At 40.8% G+C, this 27881-nt stretch overlaps 2 protein-coding genes across 2 annotated transcripts; both read right to left on the reverse strand.

The window, feature by feature from the left end:
- Positions 1 to 479: 479 nt before the first annotated feature.
- On the reverse strand, positions 480 to 17749 carry LOC145954429 (uncharacterized). Its single transcript, XM_083068569.1, has 2 exons — positions 16514 to 17749; positions 480 to 830 (listed from the first exon to the last, which is right to left on the reverse strand). The coding sequence occupies exons 1-2, from the start codon at positions 17553 to 17555 to the stop codon at positions 793 to 795; spliced, it is 1080 nt and encodes a 359-aa protein (XP_082924695.1). The 5' UTR covers positions 17556 to 17749; the 3' UTR covers positions 480 to 792.
- A 381-nt stretch (positions 17750 to 18130) lies between these two features.
- LOC145954430 (uncharacterized) lies at positions 18131 to 25889 on the reverse strand. The gene is made up of 2 exons (XM_083068570.1): positions 23248 to 25889; positions 18131 to 18311 (listed from the first exon to the last, which is right to left on the reverse strand). The coding sequence occupies exons 1-2, from the start codon at positions 24287 to 24289 to the stop codon at positions 18274 to 18276; spliced, it is 1080 nt and encodes a 359-aa protein (XP_082924696.1). The 5' UTR covers positions 24290 to 25889; the 3' UTR covers positions 18131 to 18273.
- Between the last annotated feature and the right edge of the window lie 1992 nt (positions 25890 to 27881).

Raw genomic sequence — 27881 nt, forward strand, 5'->3', positions numbered from 1 at the left:
GTGACATCATCCGAGTAAACTCGAGTAAGGATTTATATCTTGTTTAGCTGTGAACAAGCGGACGCATTGGGCGTGAAAACAGTTGTGGTGGTTTCGGTAGGATGGAATGTCACTTATACTGCTCTGCTGTTAGGGAGATCTCTTACGTGTATGCGTGACGATATATTAGATGATAGATATGCATTTGATATCTTTCATGTGTTGCTTAATTGCATGGATGTTGTATGATGAAGTGTATGGTGTTTGACTTTGTGACACCCTCTACCCCGTTATTAATATACAACAAATGTAACAATAAAATATTTCTTATCTTCTTTTTGGGTAAATGAAATCTTTCATAGTTGACAAATATTTCAAATATAACAAGGTAGAAGATTCACATTCGTAACTCATAAATCATAACTCCAGTGTAAAAATTATAAAAGAAAAGAAGTTAAGATTTTCAATACAATTTAGTGTAAAACAAGAAATCATATATATACAAATAATAATAAAGGAAATATAAATTAACTCCAGTAAAGGTGGCAGTGCCTCCTGGTTAGGAATTAATTTATACTCCCAAATCATATAATAAAAAATATAACAAAAATGTACATCTTGGTCTTTTATCAAGAACGTTCAAATTACAATTCTTAACATATATTTTCCTTGAATTATATATGTTATCTACGTTATTTCTTCGTTAGAAATTACAAAAGAAGAGAAACTAAAGTTATAAAAACAATAACATATTAAACTAAAATAACTATGCCCCGATGTCACATCCTATCAGAGCATGCCCAATTGAAGCCTTTAAGCCTCATCACCAACATCCTCATGATGCTGATCACCTGCAACATAATTTAAACATATACAAAAACAACAAGGGAGTGAGAAACATCTCACTCAGTTTCAGGTGCAGAAATAAAGGCTAGATAGCACTCACACACACAACAAATATAAGTCACTTATAAATAATACACATACATCATCAATATCACATATATATTCATTTATCATGCAATGATGTCATGATCTTGACTTATAAATGCATGCATGTGGCGCCATAAGGAAGTTTCACATATCATCACTGGTGACCCTAAGGCACACCTGGTTACATCACTGGTGACCCAAAGGTACACCTGGTTACATCACTGGTGACCCTAAGGTACACCTGGTTACAAGTTACATCACTGGTGACCCTAAGATACACCTTGTTAGCATGTTACATCACTGGTATGCGGCCTCAGCGGCACACCTGGAATAATATATGCATATGATGCATGTCATACCATCATAATCTCATTGACTCAATATTTAACTTTTTACATGATTTCATTTAGTACATCATGTCCTCATTTGTCATAGTCTCATAATCATAGTTTGTCTCAATAGTCAATTCTTAGGTCTCATGTCATTTGTCCATATTTCACATGGTCATGTCATCAATACTCCTCTTAAGGTCCGCATAGGTATTCACAGAGATCCAGAGAGCATTCTTATTCATATTAAAACTCATTTATTATTAACATTAATTTCATATTCATTTATTACTTTCAACAAAGAACAAGGTAGAGTAAATAGAAAATCAGACAGAACAACGACACTTTCAACAAAAACAAAGTAGAATAAATAGAAAATCGGACAGAACAACGGCACCTTCAACAAAAAGCAAAGTAGAGTAAATAGAAATTTAGACAGAACAACGGCACCTCCAACAAAAAAGCAAAGTAGAGTAAATAGAAATTAAACAGAATAACGACAAAGGATTGGGGCCAATCCGACAAACAACTATCCAACAATTATCCCTACACCCCTGAGCGAGGTTCTCACTCCCCCCCTTACCTGGATAAGCGGAGCTGAACTTAGGCAGAGCCTCCTCCTCTGGATTCCCTCTTCCTTTCTCTCTCTCTTTCTTTCTCTTTCTTTCTCTCTCTCTCTCTCTCTCTTCTCTTTCTCTCTCTAAAATTTCACTTTCTTCCTCTGTATAAAAAATTTCACCCCCCTGCCCCTATTTATAGGCAATCTGACGCACCCGGAACGGCCCGTACTGATTTCGGAACGGCCCGTTCCGGATCCTTCAAATCTGGGCAAAATTTGTAACTGGAACGGCCCGTTCCAAAATCGAAACGGCCCGTTCCCAAAAAACCAGAACGGCCCGTTCTGAAATCAGAACGGCCCGTTCTCAATCTCAGAAGAACGGCCCGTTCTCCTTCCGGAACGACCCGTTCTCCATACCGGAACGGCCCGTTCCAAGGCCGTTCTGGGACTACAAAAACCTCACATTTTCAACATTTGGAACGGCCCGTTCCACTTTTGGAACGGCCCGTTCCAGAACCCAAAATACCCCTATAACTTTATTAAAATTACGAAAATGCCATTAAAATAATAATAAAAATTTGGGTGTTACAATTCTCCCCTCCTTTTAGAAATTTCGTCCCCGAAATTTACCTGAAAACAGAAATGGATGAGCTTCTCGCATCTTGCTTTCTAATTCCCATGTAGCACTTTCTTCAATATTTCCTCCCCAAACGACCTTAACCAAAGGGATTTCCTTTCCTCTTAGTTGTTTCACTCTCTTGTCATCAATCCTTAGAGGAACCGTTTCATAAGTAAGATTATCCTTCAACTGAATGTTGTCAGACTCAATGATATGGGAAGGATCATGGACATACTTTCTGAGTTGGGAAACATAAAAGACACTATGGAGATTTGAAAGAGATGGAGGCAAAGCAATTTGATAGGCCACTTCACCGATTCTTTTAAGAATTTGATAAGGACCAATGAAACGTGGAGTAAGCTTACGGGATTTCAGTGCTCTGCCTACTCCTGTCCAAGGAGTGACTTTAAGGAATACATGATCACCTTCTTTAAACTTAAGGTCTTTTCTCCTCTTGTCATTATAACTCTTTTGCCTACTCTGGGTTGCTCTCATCTTCTCTTGGATCATCTTAACCTGTTCAGTAGTTTGTTGAACTATCTCAGGTCCTAACATGACATTCTCTCCAGGTTCTACCCAACATAAAGGTGTTCTACATCTCCTACCATACAGAGCCTCATATGGTGCCATCCCAATACTAGAATGGTAGCTATTATTGTAGGTAAATTCTATCAAAGGTAGGAAACTATCCCAACTACCCCCACGTTCTAAGATGCAAGCCCTCAACAAGTCTTCCAAAGATTGTATGGTTCTCTCAGTTTGGCCATCTGTTTGGGGATGGTAAGCTGAACTCAATCTAAGCTTAGTGCCTAAAGCCTTATGCAAACTCTCCCAAAATCTAGAGGTGAACCTAGGATCTCTATCAGACACAATACTAGTAGGAACTCCATGCAACCTCACGATCTCACTGATGTACAACTTGGTTAACCTCTCCAAAGAGTACCTAATATTAATGGGAATAAAATGGGCAGACTTAGTCAATCTATCCACAATGACCCATATAGCATCCAAGTTCTTCACAGTCTTAGGTAACCCAACTACAAAATCCATAGAGATGCTATCCCACTTCCACACAGGCACATCTAAAGGTTGCATCAAACCTGAAGGTTTTTGGTGTTCTACCTTAGCTTTCTGACATACTAAGCAAGCATACACAAATTCCTCCACTTCCCTCTTCATCTTAGGCCACCAAAACATCTTCTTAAGGTCTTGGTACATCTTAGTGGCTCCTGGATGGATACTAAGGATACTCTTATGACCTTCTTCCAGGATTGCTCTCTTAAGTTCTGGCACACTAGGAATGCACAACCTATCCTTAAATCTTAAAACTCCATCCACTCCAATTCTAAACTCACTTTTCACAGCTTGATTCAACTTCTCTACCCGACTCAATAAGAAAGGATCCATCTTCTGACCTTCTCTAATCTCATCTATCAAGCTATTAGTCACTCTTAAAGCTCCCAACTTAATACTCTTAGAGGTCAACTCACACCCTAAGCTCATATCCCTAAACTCCTCAATCATTTGCATTTCCCTAATCATCAAGGAAGACATTCTCAAAGATTTTCTACTCAAAGCATCAGCTACAACATTAGCCTTGCCAGGGTGATAATTTAATTGAAAGTCATAATCCTTAAGAAACTCTAACCATCTCCTCTGCCTCATATTCAATTCCTTTTGGTCAAACAAGTACTTAAGGCTTTTATGGTCACTAAAAACCTCAAATCTAGACCCAAACAAGTAATGTCTCCACAACTTGAGCACAAAAACTATTGCAGCTAACTCAAGGTCATGGGTAGGATAGTTTTGCTCATGAATTTTAAGTTGTCTTGAAGCATAGGCTACTACCTTACCCTCCTGCATAAGCACTCCTCCTAAACCTAATTTAGAAGCATCACAAAATACCTCAAAAGTCTTACTAGGATCAGGTAATACTAACACAGGAGCACTAGTTAATCTCCTCTTAAGTTCTTGAAAACTTTCCTCACACTTAGAATCCCACACAAAAGGTTGGTCTTTCTTCGTCAGCTTAGTCAAAGGAAGAGCTAGCCTAGAGAAATTCTCTATAAACCTTCTGTAATAACCAGCTAGTCCTAGAAAACTCCTAATCTCAAATACTGATTTAGGTGTTCTCCACTCTAACACAGCTTCTACCTTAGCAGAATCTACAGCTATTCCACCCTTGGATATCACATGTCCTAGAAAGTTCACACTATCCAACCAAAATTCACATTTTGACAATTTTGCATACAACTGCCTCTCCTTAAGGGTTTGAAGAACGATCCTAAGGTGCTCAACATGCTCCTCCCTAGTCTTGGAATACACTAGGATATCATCTATGAAGACCACTACAAATCTATCCAAGTAAGGGTGAAAGATCCTATTCATGTAGTCCATAAAAACACCAGGTGCATTAGTCACACCAAAAGGCATAACTAAATACTCATAGTGCCCATAGCGGGTTCTAAAGGCAGTCTTAGGAACATCCTTGTAGACCCCTAAAATTGTCCGGGTCAGAAATAAAGCTTGAAGACTCTCGAAGACTGAAGGATAATCAGCCAGAAGGACTCCTCGAAGGCCCTAGGAGGGTTCTCTGTAGGTCCAGAGGTCTTAGAATAGTTTAAAATAAAGAAGTGGAGGGAAAAAGCCCAATACGGCCGTACTGAACTCAATACGGCCGTATTGAAGCTTCAATACGGCCATACTGAAGTCAGTACGACCGTATTGACACTTCAATACGACCGCTGCGAACTCAATACGGGCGTATTGAAATTTCTGACTTTCAATACGACCGTATTGAACCCCAATACGACCGTATTGAAGTTCAAAAATTTCAATACGGCCGTATTGGCCCTGTAGGCCGTACTGCGCCTATTCCCTATAAATATGACGTCAATTGGACGTCATTCCACACTTTTCAACATAGTTTGAACCCTCTCCTTGAGTATTCTGGGGTTTTTGAGCAGTGTTCTGCCCTAGAAATCACTCGGAGAGTTGATCCGACGAAGTTCTTGAGCCCCGAGCCATTTTGCTTGAGGATCGAACCTAGTCGAGGGGAAATCTCTTTGATTCCCTGAGTTAAAATTTTGTTCTAGGAGAGCGAGGAGCGGGCTTGTAGAGCGAGGGAACGCCAAAACGCTTCCCAGTTCATTTTTTATAAAAAGCACGCTTCAAGAGGTTTCCCTTCAATCCTTCCTTTTACTGCTTTCTGTGTGCATATTTAAACTGTCATCATGTAGATAGTCAATTCATAATTGTTTAGAATAAATAGGGGTAATTTAGTAATTTTACGCTGTTATTTTAGAAAATAATCTGTCATAGGGAACCCGAAAGGGGCGCTGTGGGGTGCTAACACCTTCCCCACGCGTAACCGACTCCCTTACCCAACTCTGGTTGTAGTGGCCAAAGTTGATTTTTAAATCAATTGCCTTATCCCTTTTTCCAATGTTTTGAGTAAAACATTGGTGGCGACTCCACGAACCCTCCTTTTATGAAAACCTCTAATCCATGGAGGGTCCCGCTTGGGATTAATATGGATTAGTGAGCCTTTTAATAAAATTGCTCGTTTGACGAGGTCTCAGTTTGAGAATAAGTCATTCTAGCAATCCACTATTTTTAAACAAATAAACGAGTCCAACCATCCTTCGCGAATGCCGAAAGCCCGTTTCGGGCCGGTGGCGACAGATGGCGACTCCACTGGGGATGCCTTGAGAGTCAGTCCCATTTAGTGATGGATTATTTTCAAAATAATAGTCTAAAATTACTTCACTACCCCTCACTTGTATGATAACATGATTTATTATATGGCTTTAATAACTGTTGTTTGTTTAAATTCCGCAATTGTTTGAAATACAAACTGTACACAAACCTTTGCACACAACAGTTCCCTCTATACCCGGGGGCATGAGTGGTAATCCATAGGGAGTGGATGTTAGTACGGCCGGTTGATGGGTTTATAGGAGCCTATGAGACCGTTGTCGAAAAGCATCGCTCAAGGTGATAACCATGAACTTGAGTCCGACGGTGCGTTGGAGCTTTCCATCGACCAACGACAAGAGGAATTGGGTCCCTATAATGGGGGCACCTTGGGGGCCTTTGACCAAGTGAGAACAGTTAGATCCTCCTTGAATATGCACTTTTCTGCAGGAGACCCCTACCTCGTAATTCGCTCGTAACTGTTCGTGGATGAGTGAATTGTTTGTGCATTCGTTATGTGACATTGTTTGTGCATTAATAAATAACCTCGTGATAAGGTCTAAAAATAATCCCCATGCATAAAAAACCATGACATGAGAGGAAAGACCATGTGTGAAAATATAATAAAAGTGAGGAGCATGTACATCATTACCAATAAGACATCATGCATCCTCATGAAAACATACATTTTAGGATCACCAATACCTCTTGACATGAGTGAAAGAGACCCATGACTATAGAGATTCTCCGTTGAGGAGAGATCATGAGTCAAGGAGGGTGGTAACACTCTATTTTAAAAAGGCAGCGCCTTAAAAATGGAGGGTTATCAAGCTCATGTCAAGAGCGTATTCATTCCATAAATTAATTAGATTAAATATTCATTTTTAGAAAGTGGCTGGTCATCTCTCTATCCTTACGCGCGCACGGAAAATCAAGAAAATGGAAGCATTGGAGGAGCAAAACAAGAAGCTCACAACCGAGCTTTCACAGCTTAAAGAGCAGATGGCGCAAATGATGGAACTCATGCGTCATCACAACATCCATGATTCTCATCATAGTGATCATGGGTCCCATCATGAGGGAGAGGAGGAAGAGCATGAAAAAGATCCTCCAAACGCCGTACCCCTTGGGGCAGGAATTATAATAAAAGAGCCCGAGGTCTCAAAGGAACAATTCCATGCCCTCGAGGATCGGCTAAGGGCTATGGAGGGGCATGACTTTGACGTTAAGGATGCCGCCGACATGTGTTTAGTGAGGGACATTCAATTCCCTCCTAAATTTAAAGTGCCGGATTTCCCAAAGTATGTGGGATCGACTTGCCCTAAAAGTCATCTCACCATGTACTGTCGCAAGATGGCTGCATATGCCACAAATGAAAAGCTCTTGATCCACTGCTTTCAAGAGAGCTTAGCTGAAACTGCACTCAACTGGTATATGCAGTTAGATGGAAATCTAGTACACACATGGAGGCAGTTGGCCGACGCCTTCCTCAAGCGCTACAAATACAACATCGACCTAACACCCGATAGGTCTGATCTTCAAGCCTTGAGTAAAAAGAACGATGAATCCTTCAAGGCGTACGCCCAACGTTGGAGGGAGTTGGCGGCACAGATAGAGCCCCCGCTGTCGGATAAGGAGACGGTGTCCTTATTCATCAACTCGTTGACTGGTCCCTATTACGATAAAATGATAGGGAACACGACGACACTCTTCTCGGACATCATCACCATTGGAGAAAGGGTGGAACAAGGACTTAAAAGTGGGAAGCTGGCTAAGCCTTCCCAATCATACGAAGCTAAGAAGGCCTTCGGGAAGAAGAAAGAAGGAGGAGTCAACGCTGTAACCATTGCTCCGTCTTCTTCCGCTTCGAAGTCAGGCAAATCGCAAAACAACTCTGTGAAGAAGTTTGATAGACTTCCGACCACTTACAGCGATCTCCTGCCGAAGCTAGTAGAGGCGCGCCTTATAGCTTACATTCCACCAAAGAAGGTGAATCCACCCTACCCCGATTGGTACAATCCACAAGACAAATGTCTATACCATTCGGGGGCACAGGGGCACTCAACGGAGAACTGCCGAGCTCTCAAGTACAAGGTCCAAGACCTTATCGACGCTGGGTGGGTCACTTTCGATTCGACGGCGCCCGACGTGAGCAAGAATCCTCTACCGCAACAGGAGTAGAGAGAAGGGCAAGCCATGATAGGGCCCCTCCACATTTTTTTCTTTTAGGGACTCATGATCAATACCCGAGATCATGAGGACCTTTTCATGTAAATAAAGGGTTTTGTACAGTTTTACACTCATATATCAATAAAAAGGCATTTTTCACACAATTATTCTCTCATTTTGTTCTATTCTCTCTCTCTCATTAATATTAATAAATTCTAAACCTAAACAGAACCAATAAATAATTATGTCTGTGATTGCTCGCTCTGACCGGGATCCGAAAGCCGAGGATGAATGGGTTGAGTTGGACAGTGATGAGGAGACCATCTCTCCGGACCTGCAAAGACTGCTAGATCAAGAAGCTCGTCTACTCCAACCGAATCAAGAAGAATTGGAGACCGTGAATTTGGGGCAGGGTCAAGAATTGAAAGAGGTCAATATTGGGACCCGTATCAGTGATGGAATAAAAACGCAATTAATTCAATTATTGAGGGAATACAAGGACGTATTTGCATGGTCGTACCATGATATGCCCGGGTTGGACTCCAACATTGTCGAACACAAGTTGCCCTTAAAAGAGGGGTTCCGACCTATTAAGCAAAAGCTTCGACGAATCAAGCCCGAATGGTCGTTAAAGATTAAGGAGGAGGTAGAAAAACAATTGGACGCGGGATTCTTGGTTGTATCCCAGTATCCCGAATGGCTGGCTAACATTGTGCCAGTCGTCAAAAAGAATGGAAAGGTTAGAGTGTGTGTTGATTATAGGGATTTGAATCGTGCCAGCCCAAAGGACGATTTTCCCTTGCCACATATTGATACACTCGTGGATCACACCGCCACAAACACACTCTATTCCTTTATGGATGGATACTCGGGGTATAACCAAATCAAGATGAACATGGAAGACCGCGAGAAGACTTCCTTCATTACACCTTGGGGCACGTTTTGCTATAGGGTAATGCCTTTTGGACTCAAGAATGCGGGTGCCACCTACCAACGAGCGATGGTGACATTATTCCACGATATGATCCACAAAGAAATTGAAGTATACGTGGATGACATGATCGCAAAGTCAAAAGACGAGATGGGCCACATCCAATATTTGAGAAAATTATTCAATCGGCTTCGTAAGTATCAGCTTAAGCTAAACCCGGCTAAGTGTACTTTCGGAGTTCGGTCGGGTAAGCTTCTCGGGTTCATCGTCAGTGAAAAAGGCATAGAGGTGGACCCCGATAAAGTAAAGGCAATAATGGAAATGCCTCCTCCTAAAACTGAGAAAGAAATTAGAGGATTCCTCGGCAGGGTGAACTACGTCGCAAGGTTCATCGCACAGTTGACTGACACGTGCAAACCAATATTCAAGTTGTTGCGCAAGAATCATTCCGAAACTTGGGATGAGAATTGTTAACGAGCTTTTGACAAGGTCAAACAGTGCTTGGCCAATCCACCAGTACTGGTGCCACCTGTCGAGGGAAGGCCATTAATCCTCTATCTGACAGTACTTGATGAGTCCATGGGAGCCGTGCTAGGGCAACAGGACGAAACTGGAAAGAAAGAACAAGCCATCTACTACCTGAGCAAAAAGTTCCTTGATTATGAAACCCGCTACACGCCATTAGAAAAGACTTGCTGTGCGTTAGCGTGGGCAACACAAAGGCTCAGGCAGTACATGATAAGGCATACTACTTGGTTGGTTTCCAAAATGGACCCAATTAAGTACGTGTTCGACAAACCAATAATCACTGGGAAGATTGCCCGATGGCAAGTGCAATTATCAGAATTTGACATCATACATGTCACACAAAAGGCCATCAAAGGCAGTACCCTAGCTGATTACCTAGCACATGGGCCGACCAATGATTACCAATCCCTTCAGGATGATTTCCCCGACGAGCACATAATGAGTATACAACATGAAGAACTAAAAGACGATGCGTGGACCATGTATTTTGATGGAGCCTCCAACATGCTTGGACAAGGGATTGGGACAGTATTAATTTCCCCGCAAGGAAAGCATATCCCCTCAACGGCAAGACTCAACTTTGACTGTACAAATAACATGGCCGAATACGAGGCTTGCGCGTTAGGAATCCAAGCAGCAATCAACAATGGTATCCTAAAGCTCAAAGTATTTGGAGATTCGGCTTTAGTCATTCACCAACTGCGAGGTGACTGGGAAGTCCGAAATCCTAAACTGATACCATATGTTGAGCATATCAAAGATTTGACACAATTTTTCCAAAGTGTCATCTTTGAATACATTCCAAGGGAGGAGAATCAGTTTGCTGACGCCCTTGCTACACTATCATCGATGTTCGCATTGGATAAGGAGCATGAAATGCCCATCATCAATATCCGGCGGCACGATAAGCAAGCGTTCTGCCTACTGATAGATGAAGCTGTTGACGATCATCCATGGTTCCATGACATCAAACAATATCTGTCAAAAGGGGAATATCCTGATATGGCTAGTGATAATGATAAAAAGCATATCCGAAGAAGGGCCATGGGATTTCTGTTGATTGGGGAAACCCTCTACAAAAAGAATTATGACTCGGTCTTGTTGAGATGTATAGACCGAGTCGAAGCTCAAAACGTGATCAAAGAAATACATGAGGGGGTTTTTGGTACCCATATTCCCGGGCCTGCAATGGCTAAGAAAATCCTTAGAGCAGGATATTATTGGTCGACCATTGAAAGGGATTGTTACCAATACGTCCGGAAATGCCACAAGTGTCAAGCATATGCCGACAACATTCATGTCCCACCAACGCCACTCAATGTTTTGGCTTCACCATGGCCATTCGCAATGTGGGGCATGGATGTTATTGGACCCATCGAGCCAAAGGCATCCAATGGACATAGGTTCATCCTTGTGGCCATTGACTATTTCACTAAATGGGTAGAAGCGGCATCGTATGCTCATGTGACCCGAAAGGTGGTAACATCCTTCATAAGGAAGAACATCATATGCAGATACGGTATTCCCGATAAGATCATCACTGATAATGGATCCAATTTGAACAATAAGATGGTGGAAGAATTGTGCAAAGAGTTCAAAATTCAGCACCATAACTCTTCCCCATATCGACCAAAGATGAATGGGGCAGTCGAGGCAGCCAATAAGAATATCAAGAAGATAGTACAAAAGATGGTTGTCTCATTCAAAGACTGGCATGAGATGCTACCCTTCGCTCTCCATGGTTATAGGACTTCAGTACGTACATCCACAGGAGCTACTCCATTCTCCCTTGTTTATGGAATGGAGGCAGTTCTGCCGGTTGAAGTCGAGATACCTTCTCTGAGAGTAATCATGGAAGCAAAACTTTCCGAGGCAGAATGGGTTCAAAGTCGATACAACCAATTGAACCTTATCGAAGAAAAACGACTGAACGCCATATGCCATGGTCAAGCCTACCAAAGGAAGATCAAAAAGGCTTTCGACAAAAAAGTCCATCCTCGGATCTACCATGAGGGAGAGCTGGTGATGAAGAAATTGCTACCAGCTCAAAAGGACAAAATCGGAAAGTGGGCCCCAAATTACGAAGGACCATATGTGGTGAAGCGAGCTTTCTCCGGGGGAGCATTGATTCTCACAGACATGGACGGAGAAGAACTTCGATACCCAGTCAACGCTGACGTGGTAAAGAAGTATTATGCTTGAAGACGTTGCTTGCATCAGCCCGCTAGGATGAAAACCCAAAAAGGGCATCCTAGGCAAAAGTTAGGGCAAGACAAAAAGCCCGCCAGTACAAGGGTACTAGGCAAAACAAAGGCAAAATTATCCCCGCTAGGACATGTCCTAGGCAAAAATTAGGGGCAAAAGAATAAGATATAAAAACAAAGCAAGCAACGATCACTTGAACCGAAAACCGAAAGGCGGTTCAAGTGATAATCTTCTAGAAGCAAGCGTCTTGCAGTATCTACACTCCTGGCTCAGGCATCTCACCCAAAACGATTAGGGGAACGAGAAAAGCGACAATTACAGATATAATTGTTTAAGCCAAAAATGTATAGCCTACCTTGGCCAGCCATTCTTCAGAAATTCCTTTTGTAAATCTTTCTGTATGAACATTTGTGAATATCAATAAAATATCCATTTGTTTCTTTTCTTTCTTGACCTTGTGATTATGCCTTTAAAATTGATGTTTCTAAAAATTGTACGAAACTCTTAATAATCGGTCAATAAAAGAAAATTGGAGGGGTTCCTGTAAAATCCATAATCTCCTGCATAAAGGCTCACAAAAATACTCCCTCGCGTCAATGACAGAAAGTCCTCCAAGAAGAAGAGGATAGGGAGAGCCACTCACTTTTCTAAATAAATGAACAAAAATAAAAATTGTATTACATCTGTGCATCACACACATGAGTTGCACATTCAAAGACCTTATCATGAGGCAACTGCATAAAATAGAAAAATAGAAAATTGCTTGTGTATGACAACAGCAAGCAAAATACAAAGATTCAGAAAATCAGCAGCATCATACAGAATAATTGAGCCTGGAGAGGCTTGCCGAAAGAATACTCTCAAAATAACTGAGCCTGGAGAGGCTCGCCGAAATACTCCTCATCCTCCACACCAAAGAATAATTGAGCCTGGAGAGGCTCGCAGAAATAATACTCCCCAAAGGGAACCTCAGCTCATGAAGCCAATATCCAACAAGAGCTATCAAAGCAAGATCGACGACATTCCCAATGGAAGCACGATCACCCAAGCAGAATATCCAAGTCAAAGGACTTAGACTTCCTCAGTGAAGATAGCTCTCCAACTCGAGTGTCGAGTGAGGCTAAGCCTGTAGAGGCTTCCTAAATAATACTCTGGGATACATAAGATCCCCAAATCCCCAGTCGCCCACTCAAGAGGCATCCCTGCAGAAGGAGAAGAAAATAAAAAATCAATAATCATTCCCCAAGTGGAATCTGGCTCAGCCAATCATTGAACGTCAAGCTGATACGCCTAACAGAAGAGGCTAATCAAAATCAACGACAAAATCCCCCAGTGGATAACAGCCTACACGGAGGCAGCAAAATCAAAAACCAAAAGAGACACCCGAACAAGGATAACCGGGATACTCCACCAACGTCGAAAGGACGTCAGCCAATCATAAGGCACCGCTCACATCAGAAAGAGCATCTTTGTGTCTGCACCCAAAGGAATCAGAAATTCCCCAGTGGGAACCAACTACGCAATGGAAAGTTGGGACACAAGAACCTATGAGTAACTGCACATCCCCTAGACGGATCCCTGCGTTATCCAGCCCTTAGTGGCACAAAATCAAAAAACAACCGTCGAAGCAGCATCGTGGACTGTGGAGACAAAATCATCACGAATCCCTGGAAAGGAGATATTCACGCTACCCCCGTCGTCACAAACACGGAGGTATGCAGCTTCCGGCTCGGACAATGAGCGAAGCTATCTCTGGAAAAGGGGTACTCACCGCTTACCGTTGTCATAAGGGTACTTAGCTTCCGGCTCGAACAAAGAGTGAAGTTAAGCCTGGAGAGACGGTACTTACAGCTTCCAGCTTGGGCAACAAGCAAAGCAAGGCCTGGAGAGGCAAAACTCACACTGCTTACCGTTGTCATAAGGGTACTTAGCTTCCGGCTCGAACAAAGAGTGAAGTTAAGCCTGGAGAGACGGTACTTACAGCTTCCAGCTTGGGCAACAAGCAAAGCAAGGCCTGGAGAGGCAAAACTCACACTGCTTACCGTTGTCACAAGGGTACTTAGCTTTCGGCTCGAACAAAGAGTGAAGTTAAGCCTGGAGAGACGGTACTCACAGCTTCCAGCTTGGGCAACAAGCAAAGCAAGGCCTGGAGAGGCAAAACTCACACTGCTCACCGTCGTCGCAAAGGTGCTTGGTTTCCGGCTCGAACAAAGAGTGAAGCTAAGCCTAGAGAGGCGGTACTCAACCATCAGCGTCATCAGAGGCGCGTTGATGTCCAACTTCCGGCTCGGGCGTCGAGTGAAGTTGGCCTTGGAGAAGGTAAACTCAGCTACCGAGGATGTCAGAAGCGCCGAGGTATGCACCCACCTGGAGAGGCTACTCAACATTTTCCCACCGGAAGACGCTACAAGTCAGAAGGTCGGCACAATACCCGGACAATTGGGTCAACTCCTTTACTTGTCAGCCGATACACCAAGAGGCCGTCCGACTAAGTAAAGGGGGGGCAGCTGTAGACCCCTAAAATTGTCCGGGTCAGAAATAAAGCTTGAAGACTCTCGAAGACTGAAGGATAATCAGCCAGAAGGACTCCTCGAAGGCCCTAGGAGGGTTCTCTGTAGGTCCAGAGGTCTTAGAATAGTTTAAAATAAAGAAGTGGAGGGAAAAAGCCCAATACGGCCGTACTGAACTCAATACGGCCGTATTGAAGCTTCAATACGGCCATACTGAAGTCAGTACGACCGTATTGACACTTCAATACGACCGCTGCGAACTCAATACGGGCGTATTGAAATTTCTGACTTTCAATACGACCGTATTGAACCCCAATACGACCGTATTGAAGTTCAAAAATTTCAATACGGCCGTATTGGCCCTGTAGGCCGTACTGCGCCTATTCCCTATAAATATGACGTCAATTGGACGTCATTCCACACTTTTCAACATAGTTTGAACCCTCTCCTTGAGTATTCTGGGGTTTTTGAGCAGTGTTCTGCCCTAGAAATCACTCGGAGAGTTGATCCGACGAAGTTCTTGAGCCCCGAGCCATTTTGCTTGAGGATCGAACCTAGTCGAGGGGAAATCTCTTTGATTCCCTGAGTTAAAATTTTGTTCTAGGAGAGCGAGGAGCGGGCTTGTAGAGCGAGGGAACGCCAAAACGCTTCCCAGTTCATTTTTTATAAAAAGCACGCTTCAAGAGGTTTCCCTTCAATCCTTCCTTTTACTGCTTTCTGTGTGCATATTTAAACTGTCATCATGTAGATAGTCAATTCATAATTGTTTAGAATAAATAGGGGTAATTTAGTAATTTTACGCTGTTATTTTAGAAAATAATCTGTCATAGGGAACCCGAAAGGGGCGCTGTGGGGTGCTAACACCTTCCCCACGCGTAACCGACTCCCTTACCCAACTCTGGTTGTAGTGGCCAAAGTTGATTTTTAAATCAATTGCCTTATCCCTTTTTCCAATGTTTTGAGTAAAACATTGGTGGCGACTCCACGAACCCTCCTTTTATGAAAACCTCTAATCCATGGAGGGTCCCGCTTGGGATTAATATGGATTAGTGAGCCTTTTAATAAAATTGCTCGTTTGACGAGGTCTCAGTTTGAGAATAAGTCATTCTAGCAATCCACTATTTTTAAACAAATAAACGAGTCCAACCATCCTTCGCGAATGCCGAAAGCCCGTTTCGGGCCGGTGGCGACAATCCTCAGCTCTCACTCTAATCTGATGGTATCCTGACCTTAAATCTATCTTACTGAACACACAAGCTCCAACTAGTTGATCCATAAGGTCATCTATCCTAGGCAAAGGATACTTATTCTTAATGGTCACTTTATTCAGTTGCCTATAGTCTACGCACAACCTCATGCTCCCATCTTTCTTCTTAACCAACAAAACAGGCGCTCCCCAAGGCGAGACACTAGGCCTAATGAATTGTTTTCCTTGTAATTCCTCTATTTGTTTCTTAAGCTCAACTAACTCTGTAGGGGACATCCTATAGGGTGCTATAGATATAGGTGGGGTACCTGGTACTAAGTCTATGCTAAACTCAATCTCTCTCTCAGGTGGTAAACTAGACATATCCTTAGGAAATACTTCTGGAAATTCTCTCACTAAGGGAATCTCATCTAGCTTACTATCAGTCTCAAGTGTTAAAGAAGCTAAGATCATGTACACTTTTTCATTGTCTTTTAAACAAGTTTTAATGTCAGCAGCACTAAGAAATTCCGTACTCTTACATTCACCAAAGGAAATAGATTTCTCAAAGCAGTTTAAAAGGACATGGTGAGAAGATAACCAATCCATACCAAGAATTACATCTAATTGACTAAGAGGCAAACAAATTAAGTCAACTAGAAACTGCTTATCAGAAACTGTCAAAGGACATTTCAAACACACTAGGGATGTAGTCACAGGACCATTAGTAGGGGTTTCAACAACTAGATCAAAATCTAACAAAGACACAGGCAAATTCAATTTTTGGACACAAGAGACAGAAATAAAGGAATGAGTTGCACCAGAATCAAATAGTACAACAAAAGGAGTCTCAGCTATGAAACAAGTACCTTGTATCAAATTTTCTGACCGAGAAGCTTCAGCACCACTAAGAGCAAATACTCTCCCCACAGTCTTTGGACGCTCAGTTTGCGAACCCGATCCCATAACACGTGTTCTTTGTGATTCAGGACATTGGGTACTGATGTGACCTTTACCATTGCAGTTGAAGCAGGTAACTTCCCTGTCACGACACTCAGACTGATTATGACCAACAAGTCCACACTTCCAGCATCTTACTGAAGGAGTGGACACAGACCCTCCAACACTTCCAGTAGCACTAACAGTGGATCCTCTAGTAAGCAACTTACTTTTATTAGCAGCAGCTTTACTCCCTTGAAATCTATTAGAAGCGAAGTAAGGCTTACTCCTTCCCGAAGTACTAGAACTCACAGCACGGATAGGACCTCCAACTCCTTTATAAAAAGCAGCACGAGCACGGTTGTCATGATCATAAATGCTGCACTTATTGACCAGAGTGGGAAAGTGATATATCTCCTGATAGTTAATTGCAGTTTTCACTTCAGGACGCAGACCATTTACAAATTTTATGCATTTAGCTCTTTCACCACCCTCACCATGGTAGTGTGTGCAATAACGAACCAAAGCATCAAATTTGGCAGCATACACAGCCACTGTGTCGTTCCCTTGATTCAGCTCAAGGAATTCCATTTCTTTCCGACTTCTCACATCATCCGGGAAATACTTCTCAAGAAAGACCTTCTTGAAGTTGTCCCAATTCAAGTGCACCCCTCCATCAATCATCCTCCGAAGTGCTCCTTCCCACCAAAAGTGAGCATCAGCAGTCAACATGAATGTGGCCAACTTCACCTTCTGAGCGATGGGACAATCCATAACATTGAAAATTTTTTCTATTTCTGTTAGCCAATTCATAGCAGCATCTGGGTCATATCCTCCTTTAAAGGTAGGTGGGTGATTTCGTTGAAATTGCTCCAACCAGTTAGGAGCGACCTCAGTCCTATTGTTATTATTCATAGCTTGTGCTAATGCTTGAAGAGCATCGGCAATCGCACGATCATTTCTACCAGCCATAGTCTAAGAAAATAATACAATCAATAAACATAATCAATCATCATACTATCATACCAACAAGTTTTACAATCAATTCAGTCCATCATTCATGTACCAAATAAACATAGTAAACCAAATAAGCATAGTAAACTCATAACTCACGGTCGATTAGATCGACCTGCTCTGATACCACTAAATGTGACACCCTCTACCCCGTTATTAATATACAACAAATGTAACAATAAAATATTTCTTATCTTCTTTTTGGGTAAATGAAATCTTTCATAGTTGACAAATATTTCAAATATAACAAGGTAGAAGATTCACATTCGTAACTCATAAATCATAACTCCAGTGTAAAAATTATAAAAGAAAAGAAGTTAAGATTTTCAATACAATTTAGTGTAAAACAAGAAATCATATATATACAAATAATAATAAAGGAAATATAAATTAACTCCAGTAAAGGTGGCAGTGCCTCCTGGTTAGGAATTAATTTATACTCCCAAATCATATAATAAAAAATATAACAAAAATGTACATCTTGGTCTTTTATCAAGAACGTTCGAATTACAATTCTTAACATATATTTTCCTTGAATTATATATGTTATCTACGTTATTTCTTCGTTAGAAATTACAAAAGAAGAGAAACTAAAGTTATAAAAACAATAACATATTAAACTAAAATAACTATGCCCCGATGTCACATCCTATCAGAGCATGCCCAATTGAAGCCTTTAAGCCTCATCACCAACATCCTCATGATGCTGATCACCTGCAACATAATTTAAACATATACAAAAACAACAAGGGAGTGAGAAACATCTCACTCAGTTTCAGGTGCAGAAATAAAGGCTAGATAGCACTCACACACACAACAAATATAAGTCACTTATAAATAATACACATACATCATCAATATCACATATATATTCATTTATCATGCAATGATGTCATGATCTTGACTTATAAATGCATGCATGTGGCGCCATAAGGAAGTTTCACATATCATCACTGGTGACCCTAAGGCACACCTGGTTACATCACTGGTGACCCAAAGGTACACCTGGTTACATCACTGGTGACCCTAAGGTACACCTGGTTACAAGTTACATCACTGGTGACCCTAAGATACACCTTGTTAGCATGTTACATCACTGGTATGCGGCCTCAGCGGCACACCTGGAATAATATATGCATATGATGCATGTCATACCATCATAATCTCATTGACTCAATATTTAACTTTTTACATGATTTCATTTAGTACATCATGTCCTCATTTGTCATAGTCTCATAATCATAGTTTGTCTCAATAGTCAATTCTTAGGTCTCATGTCATTTGTCCATATTTCACATGGTCATGTCATCAATACTCCTCTTAAGGTCCGCATAGGTATTCACAGAGATCCAGAGAGCATTCTTATTCATATTAAAACTCATTTATTATTAACATTAATTTCATATTCATTTATTACTTTCAACAAAGAACAAGGTAGAGTAAATAGAAAATCAGACAGAACAACGACACTTTCAACAAAAACAAAGTAGAATAAATAGAAAATCGGACAGAACAACGGCACCTTCAACAAAAAGCAAAGTAGAGTAAATAGAAATTTAGACAGAACAACGGCACCTCCAACAAAAAAGCAAAGTAGAGTAAATAGAAATTAAACAGAATAACGACAAAGGATTGGGGCCAATCCGACAAACAACTATCCAACAATTATCCCTACACCCCTGAGCGAGGTTCTCACTCCCCCCCTTACCTGGATAAGCGGAGCTGAACTTAGGCAGAGCCTCCTCCTCTGGATTCCCTCTTCCTTTCTCTCTCTCTTTCTTTCTCTTTCTTTCTCTCTCTCTCTCTCTCTCTTCTCTTTCTCTCTCTAAAATTTCACTTTCTTCCTCTGTATAAAAAATTTCACCCCCCTGCCCCTATTTATAGGCAATCTGACGCACCCGGAACGACCCGTACTGATTTCGGAACGGCCCGTTCCGGATCCTTCAAATCTGGGCAAAATTTGTAACTGGAACGGCCCGTTCCAAAATCGAAACGGCCCGTTCCCAAAAAACCAGAACGGCCCGTTCTGAAATCAGAACGGCCCGTTCTCAATCTCAGAAGAACGGCCCGTTCTCCTTCCGGAACGACCCGTTCTCCATACCGGAACGGCCCGTTCCAAGGCCGTTCTAGGACTACAAAAACCTCACATTTTCAACATTTGGAACGGCCCGTTCCACTTTTGGAACGGCCCGTTCCAGAACCCAAAATACCCCTATAACTTTATTAAAATTACGAAAATGCCATTAAAATAATAATAAAAATTTGGGTGTTACAATTCTCCCCTCCTTTTAGAAATTTCGTCCCCGAAATTTACCTGAAAACAGAAATGGATGAGCTTCTCGCATCTTGCTTTCTAATTCCCATGTAGCACTTTCTTCAATATTTCCTCCCCAAACGACCTTAACCAAAGGGATTTCCTTTCCTCTTAGTTGTTTCACTCTCTTGTCATCAATCCTTAGAGGAACCGTTTCATAAGTAAGATTATCCTTCAACTGAATGTTGTCAGACTCAATGATATGGGAAGGATCATGGACATACTTTCTGAGTTGGGAAACATAAAAGACACTATGGAGATTTGAAAGAGATGGAGGCAAAGCAATTTGATAGGCCACTTCACCGATTCTTTTAAGAATTTGATAAGGACCAATGAAACGTGGAGTAAGCTTACGGGATTTCAGTGCTCTGCCTACTCCTGTCCAAGGAGTGACTTTAAGGAATACATGATCACCTTCTTTAAACTTAAGGTCTTTTCTCCTCTTGTCATTATAACTCTTTTGCCTACTCTGGGTTGCTCTCATCTTCTCTTGGATCATCTTAACCTGTTCAGTAGTTTGTTGAACTATCTCAGGTCCTAACATGACATTCTCTCCAGGTTCTACCCAACATAAAGGTGTTCTACATCTCCTACCATACAGAGCCTCATATGGTGCCATCCCAATACTAGAATGGTAGCTATTATTGTAGGTAAATTCTATCAAAGGTAGGAAACTATCCCAACTACCCCCACGTTCTAAGATGCAAGCCCTCAACAAGTCTTCCAAAGATTGTATGGTTCTCTCAGTTTGGCCATCTGTTTGGGGATGGTAAGCTGAACTCAATCTAAGCTTAGTGCCTAAAGCCTTATGCAAACTCTCCCAAAATCTAGAGGTGAACCTAGGATCTCTATCAGACACAATACTAGTAGGAACTCCATGCAACCTCACGATCTCACTGATGTACAACTTGGTTAACCTCTCCAAAGAGTACCTAATATTAATGGGAATAAAATGGGCAGACTTAGTCAATCTATCCACAATGACCCATATAGCATCCAAGTTCTTCACAGTCTTAGGTAACCCAACTACAAAATCCATAGAGATGCTATCCCACTTCCACACAGGCACATCTAAAGGTTGCATCAAACCTGAAGGTTTTTGGTGTTCTACCTTAGCTTTCTGACATACTAAGCAAGCATACACAAATTCCTCCACTTCCCTCTTCATCTTAGGCCACCAAAACATCTTCTTAAGGTCTTGGTACATCTTAGTGGCTCCTGGATGGATACTAAGGATACTCTTATGACCTTCTTCCAGGATTGCTCTCTTAAGTTCTGGCACACTAGGAATGCACAACCTATCCTTAAATCTTAAAACTCCATCCACTCCAATTCTAAACTCACTTTTCACAGCTTGATTCAACTTCTCTACCCGACTCAATAAGAAAGGATCCATCTTCTGACCTTCTCTAATCTCATCTATCAAGCTATTAGTCACTCTTAAAGCTCCCAACTTAATACTCTTAGAGGTCAACTCACACCCTAAGCTCATATCCCTAAACTCCTCAATCATTTGCATTTCCCTAATCATCAAGGAAGACATTCTCAAAGATTTTCTACTCAAAGCATCAGCTACAACATTAGCCTTGCCAGGGTGATAATTTAATTGAAAGTCATAATCCTTAAGAAACTCTAACCATCTCCTCTGCCTCATATTCAATTCCTTTTGGTCAAACAAGTACTTAAGGCTTTTATGGTCACTAAAAACCTCAAATCTAGACCCAAACAAGTAATGTCTCCACAACTTGAGCACAAAAACTATTGCAGCTAACTCAAGGTCATGGGTAGGATAGTTTTGCTCATGAATTTTAAGTTGTGTTGAAGCATAGGCTACTACCTTACCCTCCTGCATAAGCACTCCTCCTAAACCTAATTTAGAAGCATCACAAAATACCTCAAAAGTCTTACTAGGATCAGGTAATACTAACACAGGAGCACTAGTTAATCTCCTCTTAAGTTCTTGAAAACTTTCCTCACACTTAGAATCCCACACAAAAGGTTGGTCTTTCTTCGTCAGCTTAGTCAAAGGAAGAGCTAGCCTAGAGAAATTCTCTATAAACCTTCTGTAATAACCAGCTAGTCCTAGAAAACTCCTAATCTCAAATACTGATTTAGGTGTTCTCCACTCTAACACAGCTTCTACCTTAGCAGAATCTACAGCTATTCCACCCTTGGATATCACATGTCCTAGAAAGTTCACACTATCCAACCAAAATTCACATTTTGACAATTTTGCATACAACTGCCTCTCCTTAAGGGTTTGAAGAACGATCCTAAGGTGCTCAACATGCTCCTCCCTAGTCTTGGAATACACTAGGATATCATCTATGAAGACCACTACAAATCTATCCAAGTAAGGGTGAAAGATCCTATTCATGTAGTCCATAAAAACACCAGGTGCATTAGTCACACCAAAAGGCATAACTAAATACTCATAGTGCCCATAGCGGGTTCTAAAGGCAGTCTTAGGAACATCCTCAGCTCTCACTCTAATCTGATGGTATCCTGACCTTAAATCTATCTTACTGAACACACAAGCTCCAACTAGTTGATCCATAAGGTCATCTATCCTAGGCAAAGGATACTTATTCTTAATGGTCACTTTATTCAGTTGCCTATAGTCTACGCACAACCTCATGCTCCCATCTTTCTTCTTAACCAACAAAACAGGCGCTCCCCAAGGCGAGACACTAGGCCTAATGAATTGTTTTCCTTGTAATTCCTCTATTTGTTTCTTAAGCTCAACTAACTCTGTAGGGGACATCCTATAGGGTGCTATAGATATAGGTGGGGTACCTGGTACTAAGTCTATGCTAAACTCAATCTCTCTCTCAGGTGGTAAACTAGACATATCCTTAGGAAATACTTCTGGAAATTCTCTCACTAAGGGAATCTCATCTAGCTTACTATCAGTCTCAAGTGTTAAAGAAGCTAAGATCATGTACACTTTTTCATTGTCTTTTAAACAAGTTTTAATGTCAGCAGCACTAAGAAATTCCGTACTCTTACATTCACCAAAGGAAATAGATTTCTCAAAGCAGTTTAAAAGGACATGGTGAGAAGATAACCAATCCATACCAAGAATTACATCTAATTGACTAAGAGGCAAACAAATTAAGTCAACTAGAAACTGCTTATCAGAAACTGTCAAAGGACATTTCAAACACACTAGGGATGTAGTCACAGGACCATTAGTAGGGGTTTCAACAACTAGATCAAAATCTAACAAAGACACAGGCAAATTCAATTTTTGGACACAAGAGACAGAAATAAAGGAATGAGTTGCACCAGAATCAAATAGTACAACAAAAGGAGTCTCAGCTATGAAACAAGTACCTTGTATCAAATTTTCTGACCGAGAAGCTTCAGCACCACTAAGAGCAAATACTCTCCCCACAGTCTTTGGACGCTCAGTTTGCGAACCCGATCCCATAACACGTGTTCTTTGTGATTCAGGACATTGGGTACTGATGTGACCTTTACCATTGCAGTTGAAGCAGGTAACTTCCCTGTCACGACACTCAGACTGATTATGACCAACAAGTCCACACTTCCAGCATCTTACTGAAGGAGTGGACACAGACCCTCCAACACTTCCAGTAGCACTAACAGTGGATCCTCTAGTAAGCAACTTACTTTTATTAGCAGCAGCTTTACTCCCTTGAAATCTATTAGAAGCGAAGTAAGGCTTACTCCTTCCCGAAGTACTAGAACTCACAGCACGGATAGGACCTCCAACTCCTTTATAAAAAGCAGCACGAGCACGGTTGTCATGATCATAAATGCTGCACTTATTGACCAGAGTGGGAAAGTGATATATCTCCTGATAGTTAATTGCAGTTTTCACTTCAGGACGCAGACCATTTACAAATTTTATGCATTTAGCTCTTTCACCACCCTCACCATGGTAGTGTGTGCAATAACGAACCAAAGCATCAAATTTGGCAGCATACACAGCCACTGTGTCGTTCCCTTGATTCAGCTCAAGGAATTCCATTTCTTTCCGACTTCTCACATCATCCGGGAAATACTTCTCAAGAAAGACCTTCTTGAAGTTGTCCCAATTCAAGTGCACCCCTCCATCAATCATCCTCCGAAGTGCTCCTTCCCACCAAAAGTGAGCATCAGCAGTCAACATGAATGTGGCCAACTTCACCTTCTGAGCGATGGGACAATCCATAACATTGAAAATTTTTTCTATTTCTGTTAGCCAATTCATAGCAGCATCTGGGTCATATCCTCCTTTAAAGGTAGGTGGGTGATTTCGTTGAAATTGCTCCAACCAGTTAGGAGCGACCTCAGTCCTATTGTTATTATTCATAGCTTGTGCTAATGCTTGAAGAGCATCGGCAATCGCACGATCATTTCTACCAGCCATAGTCTAAGAAAATAATACAATCAATAAACATAATCAATCATCATACTATCATACCAACAAGTTTTACAATCAATTCAGTCCATCATTCATGTACCAAATAAACATAGTAAACCAAATAAGCATAGTAAACTCATAACTCACGGTCGATTAGATCGACCTGCTCTGATACCACTAAATGTGACACCCTCTACCCCGTTATTAATATACAACAAATGTAACAATAAAATATTTCTTATCTTCTTTTTGGGTAAATGAAATCTTTCATAGTTGACAAATATTTCAAATATAACAAGGTAGAAGATTCACATTCGTAACTCATAAATCATAACTCCAGTGTAAAAATTATAAAAGAAAAGAAGTTAAGATTTTCAATACAATTTAGTGTAAAACAAGAAATCATATATATACAAATAATAATAAAGGAAATATAAATTAACTCCAGTAAAGGTGGCAGTGCCTCCTGGTTAGGAATTAATTTATACTCCCAAATCATATAATAAAAAATATAACAAAAATGTACATCTTGGTCTTTTATCAAGAACGTTCGAATTACAATTCTTAACATATATTTTCCTTGAATTATATATGTTATCTACGTTATTTCTTCGTTAGAAATTACAAAAGAAGAGAAACTAAAGTTATAAAAACAATAACATATTAAACTAAAATAACTATGCCCCGATGTCACATCCTATCAGAGCATGCCCAATTGAAGCCTTTAAGCCTCATCACCAACATCCTCATGATGCTGATCACCTGCAACATAATTTAAACATATACAAAAACAACAAGGGAGTGAGAAACATCTCACTCAGTTTCAGGTGCAGAAATAAAGGCTAGATAGCACTCACACACACAACAAATATAAGTCACTTATAAATAATACACATACATCATCAATATCACATATATATTCATTTATCATGCAATGATGTCATGATCTTGACTTATAAATGCATGCATGTGGCGCCATAAGGAAGTTTCACATATCATCACTGGTGACCCTAAGGCACACCTGGTTACATCACTGGTGACCCAAAGGTACACCTGGTTACATCACTGGTGACCCTAAGGTACACCTGGTTACAAGTTACATCACTGGTGACCCTAAGATACACCTTGTTAGCATGTTACATCACTGGTATGCGGCCTCAGCGGCACACCTGGAATAATATATGCATATGATGCATGTCATACCATCATAATCTCATTGACTCAATATTTAACTTTTTACATGATTTCATTTAGTACATCATGTCCTCATTTGTCATAGTCTCATAATCATAGTTTGTCTCAATAGTCAATTCTTAGGTCTCATGTCATTTGTCCATATTTCACATGGTCATGTCATCAATACTCCTCTTAAGGTCCGCATAGGTATTCACAGAGATCCAGAGAGCATTCTTATTCATATTAAAACTCATTTATTATTAACATTAATTTCATATTCATTTATTACTTTCAACAAAGAACAAGGTAGAGTAAATAGAAAATCAGACAGAACAACGACACTTTCAACAAAAACAAAGTAGAATAAATAGAAAATCGGACAGAACAACGGCACCTTCAACAAAAAGCAAAGTAGAGTAAATAGAAATTTAGACAGAACAACGGCACCTCCAACAAGAAAGCAAAGTAGAGTAAATAGAAATTAAACAGAATAACGACAAAGGATTGGGGCCAATCCGACAAACAACTATCCAACAATTATCCCTACACCCCTGAGCGAGGTTCTCACTCCCCCCCTTACCTGGATAAGCGGAGCTGAACTTAGGCAGAGCCTCCTCCTCTGGATTCCCTCTTCCTTTCTCTCTCTCTTTCTTTCTCTTTCTTTCTCTCTCTCTCTCTCTCTCTTCTCTTTCTCTCTCTAAAATTTCACTTTCTTCCTCTGTATAAAAAATTTCACCCCCCTGCCCCTATTTATAGGCAATCTGACGCACCCGGAACGGCCCGTACTGATTTCGGAACGGCCCGTTCCGGATCCTTCAAATCTGGGCAAAATTTGTAACTGGAACGGCCCGTTCCAAAATCGAAACGGCCCGTTCCCAAAAAACCAGAACGGCCCGTTCTGAAACCAGAACGGCCCGTTCTCAATCTCAGAAGAACGGCCCGTTCTCCTTCCGGAACGGCCCGTTCTCCATACCGGAACGGCCCGTTCCAAGGCCGTTCTGGGACTACAAAAACCTCACATTTTCAACATTTGGAACGGCCCGTTCCACTTTTGGAACGGCCCGTTCCAGAACCCAAAATACCCCTATAACTTTATTAAAATTACGAAAATGCCATTAAAATAATAATAAAAATTTGGGTGTTACAGACTTCATGATTGAATGATTGATTGTGGGATGATTGTGTAGTATAAATTACTGTTCTATACTTGTATGATTGATTTTTTAACTCTAGCTTACCCTTCTGTTTCCATGTGGATGGACTGCAATGATCATACTTGTATGGGAACAGGTCAAGACTAATTTGGAGTTGAGGTGACCGCTGTGTGATGAGGAGTTGTCCTAGTGTTAGAGTTACCCTTGGGGTAACTGTTGTTTGTGCTTGACCAGCACTAGGAAATTATTATTTTTGGGATGACTATACATATATGGAGTTAGATTTTTGTACACATAAACTTAGTTATTATTATTATATTACATATATACATGTATGTATGAGTTATCTAGTTTTAATATTTCTCTTAGTTCACTAGTAGTAGTCAATTCCACTAAGTGCGTAGAAATCATGGTAGGTCGTTACAGTTACAAATAAATTAAAGTTGTACGGACTAAAAATAATCTAAAAAAATAAATACAAACACTAAAAAGGTTTATCTTAAATTATAAAAATTATAAAAATTTAAATGTATATATAAAAATATTTATTTTAAACTATAATGATTAAAAAAAATTACTTTAAACTATAAAAATTAAAAAAAATTATTTTAAACTTTAAAAATTAAAAAGTACGTAAGTAAAACAGCCCGTTCTCCTTGAAGAACGGCCCGTTCTCCTTGCAAAACAGCCCGTTCTCTTTGCAGAACGGGCCGTTCTCCTTGCTGAGGGTAGTCCATATTCAGGATTCAGAAGGCCTTGTACAAATTTCTGCTCCTGTCTGCAGCCAAAGATAAACATTATGATACCTTCGAACGGAATAAAGAAAGGAGGGAAGAAGATAAGAAAGAAACCTTCGAACGTAGGAAAGGAGCGAAGAACGGGAACGAAATCTGAATGCTCCCAACCAATGGCGTTACGTGTTGGCTGCGAAATCTGAACGAAATCTAGTGAAGAATGGAGAGGCATTAGTGTTGGCTGCGAAGCAGGGAGAGCGGGAAGGAAATCTGATGAAGAATGGGAAAGAATGGTGAGGCGCTACGCAACTTAAATTCAAAAATTCAACTTGAATTTACGTTGGACAATAAAGGGACCGACGTAAATTCAACAATCTACGTCGGTTGTAGCTGAGTTCCGACGTAGATTGTTGAATTTACGTCGGTCCCTTTGCTGTCTGACGTAAAAAAATTTGCATTATTTTCAAAAATGCCACCGCGTCGTTTTTACGTTGGATATGTTGTAGTCTGACGTGAAAATACAGACGTAAAAAG

Source organism: Cajanus cajan, chromosome 2, assembly GCF_000230855.2.
Source record: "Cajanus cajan strain Asha chromosome 2, NIPB_CcT2T_4, whole genome shotgun sequence".
Taxonomy (NCBI): Eukaryota; Viridiplantae; Streptophyta; class Magnoliopsida; order Fabales; family Fabaceae; genus Cajanus; species Cajanus cajan.

What these genes read in the sequence shown, in the direction of transcription:
- LOC145954429 (XM_083068569.1), bottom strand. Translation starts at nt 17,555, where the DNA reads ATGGCTGGTAGAAATGATCGTGCGATTGCCGATGCTCTTCAAGCATTA. An exon ending in GTCAGAAAATTTGATACAAG is followed by an intron (nt 831 to 16,513) that starts GTACTTGTTTCA and finishes ATTATGTTGCAG; the next exon opens with GTGATCAGCATCATGAGGAT.
- LOC145954430 (XM_083068570.1), bottom strand. Translation starts at nt 24,289, where the DNA reads ATGGCTGGTAGAAATGATCGTGCGATTGCCGATGCTCTTCAAGCATTA. An exon ending in GTCAGAAAATTTGATACAAG is followed by an intron (nt 18,312 to 23,247) that starts GTACTTGTTTCA and finishes ATTATGTTGCAG; the next exon opens with GTGATCAGCATCATGAGGAT.